The sequence below is a fragment of the Chrysochloris asiatica genome, unplaced genomic scaffold (genome assembly GCF_000296735.1).
Source record: "Chrysochloris asiatica unplaced genomic scaffold, ChrAsi1.0 scaffold00062, whole genome shotgun sequence".
NCBI classification, from domain to species: domain Eukaryota; kingdom Metazoa; phylum Chordata; class Mammalia; order Afrosoricida; family Chrysochloridae; genus Chrysochloris; species Chrysochloris asiatica.
Genome location: NW_006408580.1, coordinates 1,671,042 through 1,690,095, shown reverse-complemented (window position 1 = coordinate 1,690,095; position 19,054 = coordinate 1,671,042). Strand labels below are relative to the sequence as shown.

At 42.2% G+C, this 19,054-nt stretch overlaps 1 protein-coding gene across 2 annotated transcripts in view; it reads right to left on the bottom strand.

Annotated features, from left to right (window-relative positions):
• Positions 1-18,824, bottom strand: part of SLC9A7 (solute carrier family 9, subfamily A (NHE7, cation proton antiporter 7), member 7) — a 218,441-nt gene extending 199,617 nt beyond the window's left edge. The window contains exon 1 of one of the 2 annotated variants that reach the window (XM_006864239.1): positions 18,501-18,824. In XM_006864239.1, coding sequence (XP_006864301.1) covers positions 18,501-18,822 — 322 coding nt within the window. In that variant the 5' untranslated portion in view covers positions 18,823-18,824. The remainder of the gene's footprint in view (positions 1-18,500) is intronic. The other variant, XM_006864238.1, reaches the window with a different exon arrangement.
• Positions 18,825-19,054: the final 230 nt, after the last annotated feature.

The window sequence follows — 19,054 nt, the reverse complement described above, 5'->3', positions numbered from 1 at the left end:
TACCCAGAGAACCTGTGATGCCTGAAATGGAGCCAGAGATGATGACGTGGAGCGATGGAGCAGCTGGAGACTTTAGATCCAGAGAGGGAGAGTGACTGTGTGCTGAAGACCTGGGGGGAAGGATTGCATGGAGGGAACTGTACCATGGCAATGAGACGATATACGATAGAATGAATGTAAAACTAATGTTCTCCCATGTACACTATCACATAATTCACAATAAAACATTTTAAAAAAACCCCACAATAATGAGATATCATCTCACACCAGCAATAACAGCAAAGATCAAAAAAGTAAAGGACAATAAATGCTGGTGAGGATGCCGAGAGGCTGGGAACCTTCTACATTGTTGGTGGGATTGCAAAATGGTCCAACCACTCTGGAAAGCACTATGGCACTTCCTCAGAAGGTTGGTAATGGAAATACCATATGGTCCAGCAGTTCCTCTACTTGGTATTTATCTACAAGAAATACGAGCCATAACATGAGTAGATATACGCACACCAATGTTCAAAGCAGCACTATTTACAATGGCAAAATGATGGAGACAGCCTAAGTATCCATCAATTGAAGAATGGATAAACAAACTGTGGTACATACACACAATGGAATATTATGCTACCTTGAAGAACAATAAGGAAGCTGCAAGCCACTGCATAACATGGATGAACCTTGAAGACATTATGCTGAGTGAAATTATTATAGTCAGTCACAAAAGGAGAAATACTACATAGAACCATTATTGTTAAAGAGTAAGAAAAGGAACCACACTAAAAGGGGGGAAAATTATGTACATATTTGCTGTCCACCAGGATGAATGGGATGAGAGGAAGGGAGGGAGAGAGGGGGAGACAGAGCACAGGGTAGGGAATAGACACAGGATAGCTTGCGGGGGAGGTGTGTGAGGAGGGGCAATACACAAGAAGAGGGAGGGGAATGGAAGAACAAGGCTGATGGGAGAACAGTTAGGCAGGTTCTCATGGGATAAGTGGGACAGAGGTAAATGATGATGTATGTACAACCTTGGAACAACAGGGCTCCAGGATACAGGGATTGGGGCGTGGTTTGAAGGGGTGAAAAACGGGAATAATGTTAAGATGCTTGGCTGTCTTTTGAATCTTGCTTTCCCTTGCCTACCATTGTAAAATAGACACTTGAGAGGGGAAGAAAGGAATAGCCAGAATCATCACTACAGAAAGCTTGTAAGTCCATCTTCAGCCTATAACTGACTGGAATACCTTAAAGGTGGTAGAAGTTGCCCAGTGAAAGAGGCTTACTGTGGAGCCTTTACATTGCACAAGACCATAGGTGGAATCCAGAACCCCATCCAGAACTGACTGAGGTAGGAAATTTCCACTGGATGAGTAGACCAGCCTGAAGCAGCTAGAAGAACAGAAGATACTTCATGAAAGAAAGTATTTTCCAGTAGGAAAAATCCAAAACAATAATGGTAGTTTGATTGATTACTACAAGAACAAGTAAGCTGTTTGCCCAGGAGCCATTAAGGCAAGTGGTCAGGACCCTCAGCACAAACCCCCTTCCATGACTGAGACTCAAGAGGAATACATGAGCAGGCATGTGGTCTGGCTGGTGACCACGTTGGTCACTGATAAGGGGAAGAGGGGAAAAAACAGCAATGAAGTTGGGATCTAAGTCCGACCACACATTCAATAGACCCCTGTGAACCCGGTGGAGACCTTGATGGCTAGCAGTATGGCAAGACCCGCGGAGTCCTGGGCCCAGAGGCAGTGACATGGCCACAGAAGACAAGACCAGAGAGTGAAGCATCCAGCTGATATGAAGTAAGGGGAGATGCACAAGAACACCCATACTTGCAGATACTACCCACTTGACCTGGCTTCAATGGCAGGATGATCAGCACTCCACTAGAAGAAGAAAGAGGGGGGAAAAAAAAAAAAGACTAACTTGCTACAATTTGATGAACTTTACTTATACTTACGGATGTAGTAGATCAAAAAAGGGAACAAATCTTTAGAGTGAGGATCACTCCCACCCACCCGGTACAGAGGGTTGACAGGGATGGGCAACTTAGACATTGGGTACCCAAAATGGGGGGCCTATAAAGGCAAGAAGTGACTGGCTTACAAGCTTTCAAGAGGGAGCCTAGTTCCAGATGGGGCAGGGGAAGATAGAATCACCACTGAATGATTTACAACCTGTTGGGACCGGGCTGGTGAATGGAAATGGGAATAAGACTTATGGTACAATAGTGAATAACTGCCATCAGGACTGACTGTGAGTGTAGGAAATATAGAGGTAGATGTTTTTTGACAAAAGGAGGAGAGTGATTGATTTTGCAGCCCAGGAGCGGAGGTCCCTGGGACCATCAAGTGAGAAGAACAGAGAGTGGGACCGTACCCAGAGCAGCAGTGATGCCAGGGATGGAGACAGAGGTGGTGAAATGGACAGATGGAGCGGCTGGGGACACTGGACTCAGGGAGGGAGAAGGGCTGTGTGCTGGCGGGTGGGGGGGGGAGGCGGGGCTGTGTGATTTACCCTTTAGTTATTTGATGATTCATAGAGGGGACTGTCATCATTGCAATGAAATGAAATATGATAGGATGAGCATAAAGCTGATGCTCTCCATGTAAACCTCACAACACAAACTTAAAAAAAAAAAAATGAGCATTGCAGGAATGGTAAGATTGTATTCTGTCAAAAGCAGAGGAGTTGTGAGACTTACTGAGCAGGGCAAGGCAGTCTCATTGAGTTCTGAGCACCTAACAACAACAAACTCTGATCACTTGTACCCTAATTAGAAGACATTTTTTACTTTACAGCTTTCTTAGTTAAAATGTGTTATAGAAACCTACAGTAAAACTTACAAGATCAGCCCCTAGGATGATTACTAATTTTAGTTACTAGTAACATACCAACAAATTTAACAAAGCATGTGACTTAAAACTGTTCTTCCCCAGAGATTGTAGTGCTTTTCTGAAAATACAGAAACTTAACATTTTTTTTCAACTTTTCAAAACTTAAAAAAAAAAACCACACACACACAATATGTCGTTAGATTTCTTGACTGCTGCTTCCATGAGTACTGATGACTGATCCGAGCAAAATGAAGTCTGTGACAACTTCAATCTTTTCCACATTAATCATTAATCATGGTCCAATGGTAAGGATTTTTGTTTTGTTTACATTGAGGTGCAACCCATACTGAAATCTGTGGTCTTTGATCTTCATCAGTAAGTATTTTAAGTTATCTTTGCTTTCAGCAAGCAAGATTGTCTCATCTGCATATCGCAGGTTGCTAATGAGTCTTCCATCAATCCCAATGCCAAGTCTTCTTCATATTATCCAGCTTCTCAGATTATTTGCTCAGCATACAGACTGAATAAGTAAAGTGAAAGAATACAACCACAACCCTAGCACACACCTTTCCTAATTTTAAACCATTCAGTGGTGTCTTGTTCTGTTTGAACAAATGCCTCTTGGTCTGTGTGCAAGTTCCTCAAGAGCACAATTAAATGCTCCTGAATACTCAGTCTCCCCAGTGCTGTCCATAGCTTGTTGTGATCCACACAGTCGAAAGCCTTTGCACACCAAGACTCCTATTGTATATATGAGGGTAAATTGAAAGTTTTGTTTCTAGCACTCCAGTTCATACATTGATTTTTCCCTCAGAGACTCCATGGAAACAAGTAATTGGACAAAGATTCTGATTCAAAACTCTATTCTGGTCAAATGCATCCTAAAGCATATTGAGCTCATCCTTTAATAGTTCTCCACTTCCCCATTTCAAATGCAGGGCCCTCAACAACGAAGTACTTGACCTAAGTTTCAGTTGCTTGATCTGACAAAATGGAACCAATACTACAGTCTTCATGCATTTGATGTAAAGGTTATATGGCTTAAAGTTTTCAAAATACTTAATACAATGTCTGCCTATTATAGCAAGTGCTCAATAAATGGTTGTTATTAATTTTTACTTCTTTTACTGACAAGCAACATAATGAAAGTATTTGAAGGGTGAAACTTAAATATCCTAGGAAGTGTCAAGCTTCAGCATGCACCCTGATAATGTGCTAAAACACATTTCTGGGTCCACTCCCACAAATGGGACAAGACCCCAAAATTTACTGCTTCTAACAAGCACCTAGATGATGCTAATGCTCATTTTGCTGGCCTCAGGGCCACACTGAGTAATACTAGTAAAGGGGTCTATGGAAACAATGCCATAATTCCAGATGAATATTCTCCTTAAACTGGTTTACTTAAAATACAAATTTAATAACTAACAGAAAACAAACCACACAAATATCCTACTATTTCATATTTCTGGATTAAGTATGATAAAGTACTCATCACATACTGCAATAGAGACTGGGTAGCTGATTTTCAAACCTATTCTTCTTCCTCCAGCTACAGCTAGATTACATCTCCCTAATTCCATATGGCCTTGTGGCCAAGTTCTGTCCACCAGAAGCAGGAGAAACAAAGTGTAGCACTTCCAGACTTAACCCATAAGTCTCTTTTTTTTATCTTGTTCATGAGCTAGAAGGGGAGGATTCCAAAAGGTTAACAGTTCAAGTCCACTCAGATGTACCTGGGAGGAAAAGCCTGGCAACCTAATTCCAAAAATTCAGCCATTGAAAACCATATGGAACACAGTTCTACTCTGATACATTAAGGGTCATCATGAGTCAAAGTCAACTCTACTCCTGTTTTTAAGAGATAAAGAAGCCAAAAGACAGAAAGTATCTGGCCCCTGAATCTCTAGTGGGAGAGCCATTTGCCAGACTTCCCTCATGTTTGTTGCTGTTGTTAAGTGCTGTCAAGTTAGTTCCGACTCATAGTGACACTGTGGGAACAGAAAGCCTTATCTTTCTCCCACGGAGCAGCTGACAGGCTCTAACCGTGAATTGTGTAGTTCACAGTCCAGTGCTTATTATATGGAGCCAAGTCACTTAAATTCAGGGTTGGTTTGTTGTAATACAACTATACATACTGAATAACAGCCATGTAGCATGTTTTAAACAAAAGAGAAAAGTCTTATAAGCATAATTCTCTTATAAGCAGAACAGAAGCAATATTTTTTAAAGGCATATGAACTTAAAAATCAAGAAAAAAAAAGACTGAACTTAAAATGAAGTCACTGCTTTACATATGTAAGCCTGGTGTCTTGGCCAGGGATCTCTAGAGAAACAAAATCAGAGCTAGAAATAGATAGTTGTTATTGTTGGTGCTATGTGCCGTGGGGTTGGTTCAGACTCATAATGACCCTGTATAGGGTTTCCAAGGAGTGGCTGGTGAGTTTTAACTGCCGACCTTGTGGTTAGCAGTCCAGGGCTTATTCTACAGAGCCACAACAAGACTGTGTGTACATTTGCATAATATATATAAATTTACTCTCTGTGTTGATAGATAGATAGATAGATAGATTTACAAACACACAGAGTAAATTTATTTATTTCAAGGAATTGGTTCACCTGATTCTATAGGTCAGGCTGGAGACTCCTACTGACTTACATCCTCAAATCCACAGGTCAGACAATGGGAAGAATAATGAGTGAGAGAGATCTGGCAAAATGTCAGAATTGTTGTTATTGCTGTTAAGTGCTGTCAAGTCAGTTCCAACCCATAGCAATCCTGTTTAGGGTTTCTGAAAAGTGGCTGGTGAGCTTCAACTACCAACCTTGCAGTTGAAACCTACTTTGCAGTCCAGCTCATTAACCCACAGTGCCACACCAGGGAACAGAATAAACCATAGGAAAAATTCCTTAATTTGCTCTTAAGGTCTTCAACTGTTGGGTAAGGTCTACCCACATTATGGAGGGTAATCTGCCTTGCTTAAGGCCTGTTGATTTAACCACATGGTAGCATAGTGGTTACGAATTGGGATGTGAACCTTAAGGTCAGCAGTTCGAAACTATCAGCTGTTCCGTGGGAGAAAGATGAGGCTTTCTGCTCCCATAAAGATTTACAGCCTTGGAAACCCTGTACAGGGTCGCTATGAGTCGGAACCGACTCCACGGCACATAACAACAGCAACAATGACGTAATAGCATCAACTAGATTAGTGTTCACCCAACTGAGCACAACTGTCCAGCCAAATTGATACATAAAACTAACCATCACACCTAGCATCATCTCATATAAACTAATTTTAAATAGTGATAATCAGTGCTAGAAAGAATTTAATGAGAGAATGTGTACAGCCTCATCTATACAACCTTTCAGTCAGGAAGGTTAACAAATAACAGGTTAATTGGAAGGTTAACTTTTTTCTCATCTTGCATTTTTAAATGAAAATTTCCAAACATACCAAAAAGCTGAAAGGAGTATAAAACATGTCTCTTTTACCCACCACCTAGATTTAACAATTTGTCATACTTTTTTCTTCTATATGTGTGAATGTAAGGACACCATGTTTGCTAAAGAGGGTCGAGAAAATGAGAAGAACATTTAATGAGATGGACTGACACAAAAATCACAACAATGGACTCAAACATAGCAATGATCAGGGACAAGGGCACAGGACTGGGCAACATTTCATTTCATGGCAACTAAAAACAACAACAGTTTTTTAAATAATATTTTATGTTTTGGGTAAACATCTACATTTTTTGACTTGACCTTTTGACACATTTCACCTCTAAATACTGCCTGCATCTCCATTATCACACCTAAGAAAAATAATTTCTTAAATACCCAATCCATATTCAAATGTCCCTAATATCCCCAAGCATATTTTATAGCCCATTTTCATGAACCAAAGGCCAATCAGTGTTCTTATGTTACATTTGGTTATGTGTCTTTGGTATCCTTTAATCTAGAACACTCATCCTGCCTTTCTACTTCCCTTGACATTGACATTGTGAAGATGCCAGGACAGTTATTGTATAGATTACCCTACATTCAGGATCCATTTGATCATTTTCTCATGGTGTCTCATAACTTGTTTCTCTGTGTCCAGCAGTCCCTGTAAACTGAACCAATATGAGTTGATTCCAACTCATGGAGACTTCATGTGTGTCAGAACTCCATAGAATTTTCAACTGTTGACTTTTCAGAAGTAGACTGCCAGGTCCTTCTTCCCTGGGTAAAATCAAATCTCCAACTTTTCCGTTAACAGTCAAACACAAAGATATACCCAAATCATTGACTGCACTCAAATTAAGCTTTTAGGACGAGAATACACCATAGGTCACGCTGTATGCTTCCTACTGCATCACATCAGAATGTACATAATACCAAGGAGTACCACTAATTTAAGATCACCTGGTTAAGATGGTACTCAGCAGGCCTCAGCACTGTAAAGGTACCTTTTGTTCCTTTGTAATACAAAAGTAATTAGTGGAGAGATACACAGCACTGTGCAAGTACTGTTGTTGTTGTCAGGTGCCATCGAGTTGAAACCGACTCATAGCGACACCATGCACAGCAGAAAGAAACAATGTCCGATCCTGGGCTAACCTCACTACCGCTGCCACACTTGATGCCATCAATGATGCCACCTGGCTGATCCATCTCGTTGGGGGTCTTCCTCTTTTTCTCTGACCCTCCATCTTACCCAGCATGACATCCTTCTCCAGCGGCTGTTGCCTCCTGACAACATGTCCAAAGTATGAGAGGCGAAGCTTAGCCATCCTGTCCTCCAAGGAGCACTCTGGCTGCACTTCTTCCAAAACAGATTTATTGGTTCTTTTGGCAGTCCATGGCACTTTTAGTATTCTCCTCCAACATCACAACTCAAAGGCATCAATTCTTCTACAATCTTCCTTATTCACTGTCCAGCTTTCGCATGCATATGAGGTTACTGAAAATACCATGGCTTGGGTCAGGCGCACCTTAGTCCTTGAGCTGACATCTCTGCTCTTCAATACTTTAAAAAGTTCCTGTGCAGCAGATTTGTCCACTGCAATACATTGTATTATCTTTTGACTACTGCTTCCGCAAGTGTTGATAGTTGATCCAAGAAGAATGAAGTCCTTGACAATTTCAATCTCTTCTCCGTTGATAAGACTGCTGTTTATTGGTCCAGTGGTGAGGATTTTTTTTTTTTTTTCCTGACATTGAGATGCAATCCATACCGAAGGCTGTGCTCTTTGATCTTCATCAGTAAATGTTTCAAGTATTAAGTTCCCCAAAAACCTTTTAACTATGATTCTGGTATTCATTGAAGATCCGTCCAAAACAATTATCATTGAGGGTTGTAAAATGATGATTTTTCTAATTACATCATTCCCAACAGGTTAAATGGAAAATTCCAAGAAACACTTTTACATTTTTACGATGCAAAACTTTTGTTTCCATTTATACCTTTTTTTCATTCATAATTTTTTATTAATAAGTATAAGTATTCTTTACAGTAAGATATTCCCTAAAAAAGAACATTTTACCACAAATACATAGAGATTTGAAAGAGGGTATTGATACATGGGTATTTTACCTTTCCTGCGAACACAATGTGGTAAAGCATATGGGGACAAAATAATGAAAACTGCTTAGATATGATCAAACATCTTAAAGCAATGAGTCGCTGGGCCTGGGGGACCAGGACCATAATCTCAGGGGACACCATGGTCAACTAGCATAACATAGTCCACAAAGACAATGTTCTAAATCCTACTTTTGTAAAAAGCAACTGGGATCTTAAAAGCTCACGAGTTGCATCTAAAATGCAACTATTGGTCTCTCCATGTGCAGAAGAAAGAAGAATGATAAAAATTTGAAGATGCTTGGAATCAATCAGTCCAATGGATAAATGGAACATCAGTCACCATGATTCTGAGACCTGAAGAACTAGACCGGTTACCGCTATCAACTGTTCTGAAAGGGATCACGTTACAATGTCCCAGGCAGAGTAGGAAAAATGTGAAACAAAACTCAAAATGATTTTTTAAAAAAAGGACCAGGCTTACTGGTCAGAAAGACACTAAAGGAATCTGAGACTATGGCCCTTGACCACCCTCTGGTCTGGAATAGAACTCACCCTCATAGACAATTTTCAGCCAAGTAGTTGGGGGGACAACACAAATTGAGAAGGAATGGGAAGGAAAGTAGAATGGAAATAGGAACCATAGGGAGGAAGTAGGAAAATGGTTGTTACATGGAAGGGGTTGTAATCATTGAAATGAAACAAAGTATATGATTTGATAAATGTAAAACTGATGATCTCTGTAAACCTTCATTTGATTCACAATAAAAAGTTTTTTTTAAAAACGAACATTTTTAACATCCAAGGAATATGCTACCTAACCACATTAGCTACAATTTAGTATTTCTGATATATTTGGGGGGAGGCACCCTGGGTTGCACAGTTAAGCACTCTACTAGCCTAGAGGTCAGTGATTCAAACCCACTCAAGAGACAGGCCCAGATATTACTTCTGAGAAGTCACAGTCTTGAAAACCCTATGGAGCAGTCACAGTTTGACTTTGCACACATGTGGTTGCCATGAGTTTGAATCGTTTAAATGGCAATTAATAACAATAGTAGATGCATTTCTTGCTGCATAAAAGTTATTTCCTTTATTTTTTAAACAAATGTTTAAATTGTAATAATAACATGTCTGTGGTTGAGAAAATTCAGGTCATTCAGAAAAGTATGGCCTCCCTCCCTCCCACCTACCCCAAAGCCACAACCATTAAGTTTATGTGTCCTTCTAGCAAAGTGCATGTATGACACAAGGGAATTGCAAGAAGTTCATGAAAACAGGAAATTTTTAAATAGTGGAATCATTCCACAAACTTCTGAAGTCCCCTCATATATGTATCATATACAAATATTAGAAGAACAAATGGGATGATATGAAATAATATTATTCTGTGCACTACTTTCTCTGCAACGCTGTGTGGACAGCTGCTTTAAAAGGACATCTCAGTATACCTCATTCCTTTTACCGCCTGCATAGTGTTCCTTAGGATTATTCTATCACGTACCAGTTCCTTCTTGATGACTACTGAAACTTATTTCTGCTGCAATAAATAGTACTGCCTATGTAACATGGCATACTTGTGCAAAAATGTTTGGAGGTTAAAGTCCAAGAATTGAAACTGGATTAAAGTGTATGTGCATTTTAATTTTTCTAGGTATTAACAGGAATGCTGGTGTGGTGCTGTAGGATAAGCACTGGATTGCTAACTGCAAGATCAGTGGTTCATACCCACCAGTCACTTCCCAGAAACTCTATACAGGGTCACTATGACTTGGAATAGACTTGAAGACACATAACAACAGGTATTAACATATGGCCCACACAAAAATTATACTTTTTATTCCCATTAACTGTGTCCTAAAGATTTTTAAATGATAACATATCTCTGTAGAACAAATCTCAAGTAGCAAAGCTTACCAAGGAATTACAAAGTCTAAAGTGTGGATGGAAATTGATATTTACAGAGTACTTAGGTGACAGGCACTGCACTAGACTTTCTATAATCTCTCAACAACACAACAATCCTGTGAGGCAAATGACATTACTCCCATTTTCCGAAAGAGGAAACTGAAGCTCAGAGTGCTTAGTCTCTGTGCCTAATATTCTAAGTGACAGGGGAGATATTTAAATCCTGGTACTAAAGCAAAGGAACTCTGGTACTGTAGTGGTTACAAATCAGGCTGCAAACCTTAAGGTCAGCAGTTCAAAGCTACCAGCTGTTCCGCGGGAGAAAGATGAGGCTTTCTGCTCCCGTGAAGATTTACAGCCTCGGAAACCCTGTACAGGGTCGCTATGAGTTGTAACCAACTCCACGGCACATTAACAACAACAACAACAACAACTAAAGCAAGACCATATGGGGCTGCCCCAACCGTAGCTAAAGTGAGAGGCTTTAAAAGAGGAGGCTCCTGATTAACCACGGAAGGGGGCCCAAAAAAGTCTGCTCCCAGGCTCAAATATCAGTTTCATAATATAAATCATATCTTCCCTTTTTAGAGTTTGCCTATGAACCCACTCACAGGATGTGCTTACCAATCCAGCTGCAGCACATCAACAATGAAACCATGGTCCACAGAACATGGAGGGGCCCACCAATATGTACTTGGAAAGTTGATAGGCACGGAGGGGGAAGTGAGAAGCAGGTGGTGGGCTAGCATGGCCTAATCAGATATTTTGGCCCCTTATCAGTTGTCACAAAAACATTATGGGGGAAGTGAAACTATGATACACATGTGTGAGAACCGCAGTTAACTGACATAGTCTGCTTATATCACCTTTCCCTGCCTCAACCACTTACTATTTCTGCTGCACAAATACACCAGGTCTAGTAACTTTAGGATGGCACTTAATCACATACAGAGCAGACAGCTGGTATGAGCTCCCTTTCCTGACAAAACAGGTTAGACTGGTGCCAGGCCAGTGTTGTGCTGCAGCCCTGCTGTGCAGCTGCTGGCACAGGGTCTGGAAGGCTGCTGTCAACTGCCCTAAAGAGTCATTTTCCCTTCTAGGTACAGGAAGCATTTATAATGGGAGTGCTTATAGCTGTTCCTTGGTGGCTAGGGGAGTTTCTGGTCCATTTAAGCATCAAGCATTCACTTAAGTGAATCTCTTATAGGCCTTTGCACCCAGGCAAGCTCTTCTTAGAGAATCTATTTGTGCAAAATACTTCTAACATATCATCAACTAATCTTTGGGGATGATAAGAAAGAAAAAGAAGGAAGGGGAGAAAAAAAGAAAGGCAAACTCTTTCCCCATTTTCTCTCCATTCCAGGCGCAAGGCTTCAGAAGTCCCATACAGTCAACAATTATAAGATCACAAAAGATGGATGGCATGTAAATTAAATTAGGAGAAGTGTCAAATTGGTTTATTTGAATGAAGAACATCTTAAAATGCCATCACAAATGACACAGAATGGTGACAAAGACACATGATTATGTGATACATTTTCATAGATCAAAATTTTAAAAGCACTAAAGGGTATCCGAGCTCTGGTAGCGTAGTGGTTAAAAATCGGGCTGCTAACCTCGGAGAAAGATGAGGCTTTCTGCTCCCATAAAGATTTAAGGAGTCCTGGTGTGGGTTAATGCAAAGTCATTTGAACTGCAAGGTCAATGGTTCAAGCTTACCAGCTGCTCCTTGGAAACCCTATACAGGGTCGCTATGGGTCGGAATCGACTCGAAGGCACTTAACAACAACAACAACAAAGGGTATCTACCCCTCACCCTATCTCACAAGTATCCTCTCATGGAAGGAAACTGTGTGCCCTTTCAGGGATCTTTTCTGAATATAACAGGAAATGTGTCCATATTATGATTTATTTTAAATATAAAAGCCTTCCTTCTTAGATTTAAGCACATTTAAATATAAAAGGTAGCAGAAATTAGTGTTTCTTGAATTTTGAAAGCAAAGGGTTTTGAAATTATGTGAACTGCTTATTAAAATTTACAAGCATTTAAAAGTTAAATTGTTTCCTTTCAGAATTGAAGTTGGGTATGGAGCAAACTTAACAAATATTAGTCAGAAGCATGTAGACAGTTAATCACTTCCTCTATGCATATGAAGAAATGAAATCTGGTTTGTTACTTACTCTTAAGAAAGAGAGGTGCTGAAAATCTGCATTAAGTGTTCAAATATTTTCAAACTTTATTTTATCAGAATCCATACCCCAATAATTTCTGTCGTTGTTGTTATGTGCCGTGGAGTCGGTTCCGACTCATAGTGACCCTGTACAGGGTTTCCGAGGCTGTAAATCTTTATGGGATCAGAAAGCTTCATCTTTCTCCCGCGGAACAGCTGGTAGTTTCAAACTGCTGACCTGAAGGTTTGCAGCCCGATTCATAACCACTATACTACCAGAGCTCCTTGATTCGTAACCACTAGTACATAATAAATAAGTTAATCAAGTGTGATTAGACTTTATATTTGGGGGAAGGGGCTTCAGCAGTTAAGCCAGACTGCAGTAACACAATTTTGTTCACAAAATTAAAAAGCACACTGGACCATGACCCTAATGATTAAAAGACTGAGATGAGTCTAAAAACACATGTTGTAGAGGACCCTGGGACCATCAAGGGAGAAGAGAGGAGTGCGGCACCCTATCCAGAGAACCAGCGACGCCAGAGATGGAAGCAGAGATGATGATGTAGAGAGATGATGATTTGGAGAGATGGAGCGGCTGGGGACTTGGGGGAGGGAGAGGGGCTGTGTGCTGGCAGCTGGGGGGCGGGGCATGCAGGCTTGCAGGGTATGCCCTTTGGTTGTTTGAATGGTTGTATATTCCTGAGTGCTTCATTGTACATCAAAAAAAAAAAAAAAAAAAAGAGGGAATGGAAGCAAATGCTGTTGAATCATGATGCATGGAGGGGATTGTAGTCATTGCAATGATGGAATGAGTGTACAGCTGATGTTCTCCCATGTAAACTAACACTCAATTCACAATAAAAACTTTTTAAAACTTTTAAAAACACTTGTCAACACAGGAAAATTCTATTGTTTTCAAGCTGTAAGATAAAAGTGATCAAATTCCTAAGAACAAGGAATACTCATCAGTATATTTTTAATCCCCATTTATTTTCCATGCACTTGAGTATATAGTTATGTCTCTCAGCTATATCTCCTAAAGGCATTTCACATTGTATGTTAATGTGTGGTACAGTGAATCACTTATGGTGACCCTTCCAGTCATATTCTTTGTCACTCCCACAAAATTATTGTGTTTTGCTGTTGTTCAGTACTACAGAGTCAGTACCAACTCATAGTGACCTTATGCACAACAAAACACTGCCCCGTCCCGCGCCAACCTCACAATCCTTGCTACACTTGAGCCCATTGCTACTGCTACTGTGCCAATCCATCTTGTTGGGGGGGTCTTCCTCTTTGTCGCTGACCCTCCACTTTACCACGCATGATGCCCTTCTCCAGGAACTGGTCCCTCCTGATAATATGTCTAAAGTATCAGAGACAAAGTCTGGCCATCCTGGTTTCTAAAGTTCATTCTGGTTGTACTTCTTTCACCACAGATTGGTTTGTTCTTTTGGAAGTCCATGGAACTTTTGATATTCTCCTCTAACACCACAACTCAAATGCATCAATTCTTCTATGGTCTTCTTTATTCATTGTCCAAGTTTCATATGCATATGAGGTTTCTGAAAATACCGCGGCTTGGGTCACATGCACTTTATTCCTCAAACTAATATCTTTGCTGTTGAACACTTTAAAGAGGCCTTGAGCAGCAGATTTGCCTAAAGCAATACGTTGTTTGATTTCTTGACTGCTACTTCCTTGAGTGTTGATGGTTGATCCCAGCAAAATCAAGTCTTTGACAACTTTAATTTTTTCTCCATTTACATGGATGTTGCTTACTGGTCTAGTGGTGAGGATTTTTGTATTCTTTACATTGAGGTGCAACCCATACTGAAGGCTGTGGTCTTTGATCTTCATCAGTAGGTATTTTAAGTCCTCTTCACTTTCAGCAAGCAAGGCTGTATCATCTGCATATCATAAGTTGTAAATAAGCCTTCCTCCCACCCTGATGCCATGTTTTCCTTTATATAATCCAGCTTCTCGAATTATTTGCTCAGCATACAGATTGAATAGGTATGATGAAAGAATACAGCCCTGGCACACACATTTCTTAATTTTAAACTATTCAGTGTTCTCTTGCTCTGTTCGAACAACTTGGTTTATATACAGACTCCTCATGAGCACAATTAAGTGTTCTGGAATACTCATTCTCCATAATGCTGTCCATAGTTAGTCATGAATGATTGTGTAGGACTATGCAAATATGATATTTGTGGCCCACCAAGGGGATTAGACAACCTGTTAGGGATGCAAATAAGGTGCATGAAACCCTGGTAGAGGTGGAACCACGCAAATAAGGTGTTGTTGTTGCTAATTGCCGTTGAGTCGGTTCTGACCCATGGTGACCCTGAACAGGGTTTCCAAGGCTGTAAATCTTTACGGGAGCAGAAAGCCTCATCTTTCTCCCACGGAGCAGCTGGTAGTTTCTAAGTGCTGACCTTGCGGTTTGCAGCCCGATTTGTAACCACTAAGCTACCAGAGCTCCTCATGTAAATAAGGTGTATGCAACCCTAATGTGGAGGTTAGTCAGTTTTGCCATTCCACTAGGCGTAAAAAAAAGCCAATCCCAGAATGAGGCTGAGATCTCATTACCACCAAGAAAAAGTGAGTGTGTCCTTTATACCAGGTTCCCTGGGCTCCTAAACCTACCTAGAAGATAGAGCAAACTGTAACCCCAGAGATGGCACAAGATGGTGAAAAACAGTGGCAAAGAAATGGCTGCAGCAGGATTTAAAGACTGGCTGAAGACAGTGCAATAGGCTTCCTGGCCCTCAGAGCAAAGCAATTACAGTGGGTGTGCCCATTCACAGTACAAGAGAGCTAAGTGCCTTCGGGCAGGAGGCTTCCTGGTAGAGTGGAGTACCTCAGGCTTGCTGACCCACAGATGTAAGATAGCTGAGTAAGTTGGGCTGGCCTCCAGACAGAATGGGGCACCCTCCAGGCAATTATTAGCAGAGCTAAAGAGCTTTGTAACACCTGCCCCAGACCAGGCCAGGGCAGGCCAAGCAGCTGAGAGCCAAAAAGAAAGGCCTGCAAGTAGTCACAGATGAGAAGAAGTGTCCCTGATTGAAGAACTATCTTCTTAGTCGTTCCTGATCCTGAATTGTAACCTGTTAAATCCTGGCTTGGCGCTGTGGGTTAATGCGCTAGACTGCAAGGTCAGTTTGAATTGCAAGGTCGGTGGTTCAAACTCATCAGCCGCTCCTTGGAAACCCTATAGAGGGCCACTGAGTCAGAACCGACTCAACGGCAACTTCCCTAATAAATCCCCTAAGTGTGAATATCATCTGTGAGTTCTTTGTGACCACTGCAATGAATTCCTGAACCTTAGCTGAGTGCTGATGGAGGAATGGTTGGTATCGGATATGGTAAGAATGTGGGCGGGTTGAAGTACAACTGACCTCTACCTCACAGCGATCACCCTTGGGCAATTGATGCTGATAATGATGAGAATGATTCTCCTCCCACCTTGTGAAGTTAGATGATAAGGTTCCATGCCGCCCCCACACAATTTTTACGGTTTAAAATCAATGTTACCCAAAGAATCTGGTCTTAGTCCTTGGTGCCTGAGAGATAATCCTAAAACTTTGTAATTTCCCCATTGATTGATGTGCTAATAAGGTGACTGGTGACTCAGGTAGGTGTTAGACATACCAGAAAGACCCACTGAATAATATCAGCTAAGAGTGGGGCATGATTCAATCAGCCATGACTACATAATGAGGTTCCAGTACAAACTAGAACCGGAAGTTCGATGGGCTTCCTTGTTAGTGAGAAACATCGATGAACATCTCAAAAGGGTATCAAATCCCCATTGGGGATATGAAAACTCCACGTTGGGAACCCTCCCAGACTTCACCCTATGAATGTCTTCATTTGTATCCTTTTTGCTATAATAAAAATGTCATCTTAAGTATAGCACTTTCCGGAGTTCTAGTGAATTATCAAGCCCAGTGGAGTCATGGGATCCTGATGTGACACTATAGGATAAGCACTGGGCTATTAACCACAAGGTCTGCAGTTCAAATCCACCAGCAAACTCCTCAGAAACCCTACACAGGGTTGCTATGAGTAAGAACCAATTCAATGGCACTTAACAACAACAAAGGGAGTAGTGGAAGTCAGCAGGCCAGAAGTGAAAGGGAATGAGGGCCTCCAAGCTTAAGCAAACTTGACATTCTGGTGAACTAGTCACTTTAACCCATGAGGTCTGACCTAGCTCCCAGTGGTTAGGGTCAAGAAAAGTACTGCATGTGAGTAGAATTGAATTGAATTAAATAGGAATTGAATTTCTTCACTGAGTTGGCATAAGAAGTGGAATAGAATGTTAATAGAATATTAATACCCTTACACATATTATATACCTATTAAGGCAGTCTTTATTTGCCTTAGAGCTCAGAGTCAATCACCTGAAAAGATAAGGGAGCTGCATTCCTCCCTCCCACCATCTGTTCAAGAAACCTCCCAGCTTACCTGCAACCCTGGCAAGAGTCATGTGTTAGTTACCCGTACGATCACAGAGCTCTAGAACAGCCAGGTATTATTTGGAGTAACCAAACTCAGTTTTAGACCTGAACCTGTTTCAAGGATGTTTAGACAACTACCTCTTCAAAACTGGAGGGCTCTTTACATCTCAGTGCAACCTTGGCCTATACACAGTTTGTCTGGAATGGCCTGGTAGCCATGAACTCAGCTACCAACAACCAACCAGGAACCATGAGAAGCAAGGCCCAAGGCCAGGGTAATTTTCACATTAAAGATTAAAGTGTCTCCTTTCCATTTTCCATCAGGGAACCCTGGATGGAAAGTGAGTGGAGAGATCCCTCCAGTATAGGTGATGACATAAAATGTTCCCTATTGAGAACAGTCATCACATGATTATCCCAATCTAGGCTTTAATTCCATTGAATTAATTCAAAAAGAGAATATTTTACTGCAGTTTGAGTCATGTATGGAGGTGAGTTGGGAGCGGGAAGCACAGGACAAATCAATCTATGACTAGGGTTATGGCTAACTGACATCCACGTAAAAACAGATTTGTACTGGCCACAGTGCATTTAAATCTAACTTCAATTAAACCCCCAAAAGGTGGCTGACTCCAGAATTAAAAAACACTGTTTTCACCTTCCATACACTCAGAAATAGATCTTTAAAAGTCCCGTTCATGTTACAATCTGAGGAATACAAAAGTCCCTCTTTTCATGGGGAAAATAAGTAACCGGGTATAACTTACCAGTGAAACATACCTATGAGCTCAGGAGAACTCCGCAACTGGGCCTGACACCATAAGGCACCACTGGATGCTAGACCATGTTCACCTGTCACAGTACTTCACGCTCAACTGAAAAAGCGCCAGTAGATGGATTCACAGGCCGATTTTCTCCCCAACTATCCTGAAGCCATAGCTCCCCATTGGACATGGCTTGGTGGACAAGACGACCTTTCACAGGTCACCACTGACTTTAAAAGGAAACCTGAGAACAGACCTCAAAAGTGGGCACCCACCAAGTCTGGCCATGGATGTAGCACCAAACAGGCTCAACCAGTCCACTCCCAAGACAAGAAACCCTCAGCTCTTGAACCCCACCACAACTGTGGCCTGCCCCCTGGGGGTAGTGAGGTCTCTGTGATGCCACCTACTTGCTCCTGCACACACACTGTGTTGAGCTGAATTAGGGTGTGTTGTGTGGGTAATAAGGGGGACGCAACAGAGACAGAACAGGCGAACACAACTGGTCCACCTTTGTGCCTGTCATTTCCTGGGTTCCCTGTAAAGAAATGTTGAAATGCTGTGTCCTTTGTTTTTTGCTTTAAACGATATCAGAAACACAGAAAAACGTGAACAGGTGACCTTGGGAACCAACACCTTCGCAGCGGGAAATGGAAGGGAAAAGAAACACGTTGGCAAGTGAAGGGGAAGCCCGGTGCCGCGCAGGGAGGAGTGCAGCAGCGTGTTTGGAGGGTGATGGGTAAAGGTTGGGGATGGATTGGAGGCAGAGGGTGCTCACCATAGATCATGGCCAGCCCGGTCTCATGCAGGAAGCGCACCCGGCGGTGCTTGAAGAGCCAGATGGTGAGGATGGTGAGCGTGAGCAGCAAGATGAAGGTGAGCAAGCTCACGCTGTCTTGCCGGTGGCTCTCCTCCGCCTCCTTTTCGGTTGCGAGCTCCTCCATGGCGCTGCTGTCCTCGGCCACCGCCCCAGAGGAGGCCGAGGCCGTGGCACGCAGCCCCCGACCCAGTAACAGCGGCAGCAGCAGCAGCAGCAACCTAGGCAGCAGCGCCCCGAACGCCCGCCGCGGGCCAGAGCGCGCCGCGTCACTAGGCTCCATGGCCCTGGGGCCGCCCGCGCCTTCTTTGCACCGGTACCCGCAGCCCGCGCAGTCAGCGTGTTCCGCAGCAGCGCCGCCGATACCCTAGTGGCAAGGGCCGCCGCAGCTCCTCCTTCTCCTCCTCCTCCTCGCGCTTTGCCAGGGCTGCGCTGGGAGCCACTCAGGGGAGGGGCGCGCGCACTGCGCAGGATCCCCAAGCACCGCCCCCCGCCCGCGCACCTGTTCTTTCCCC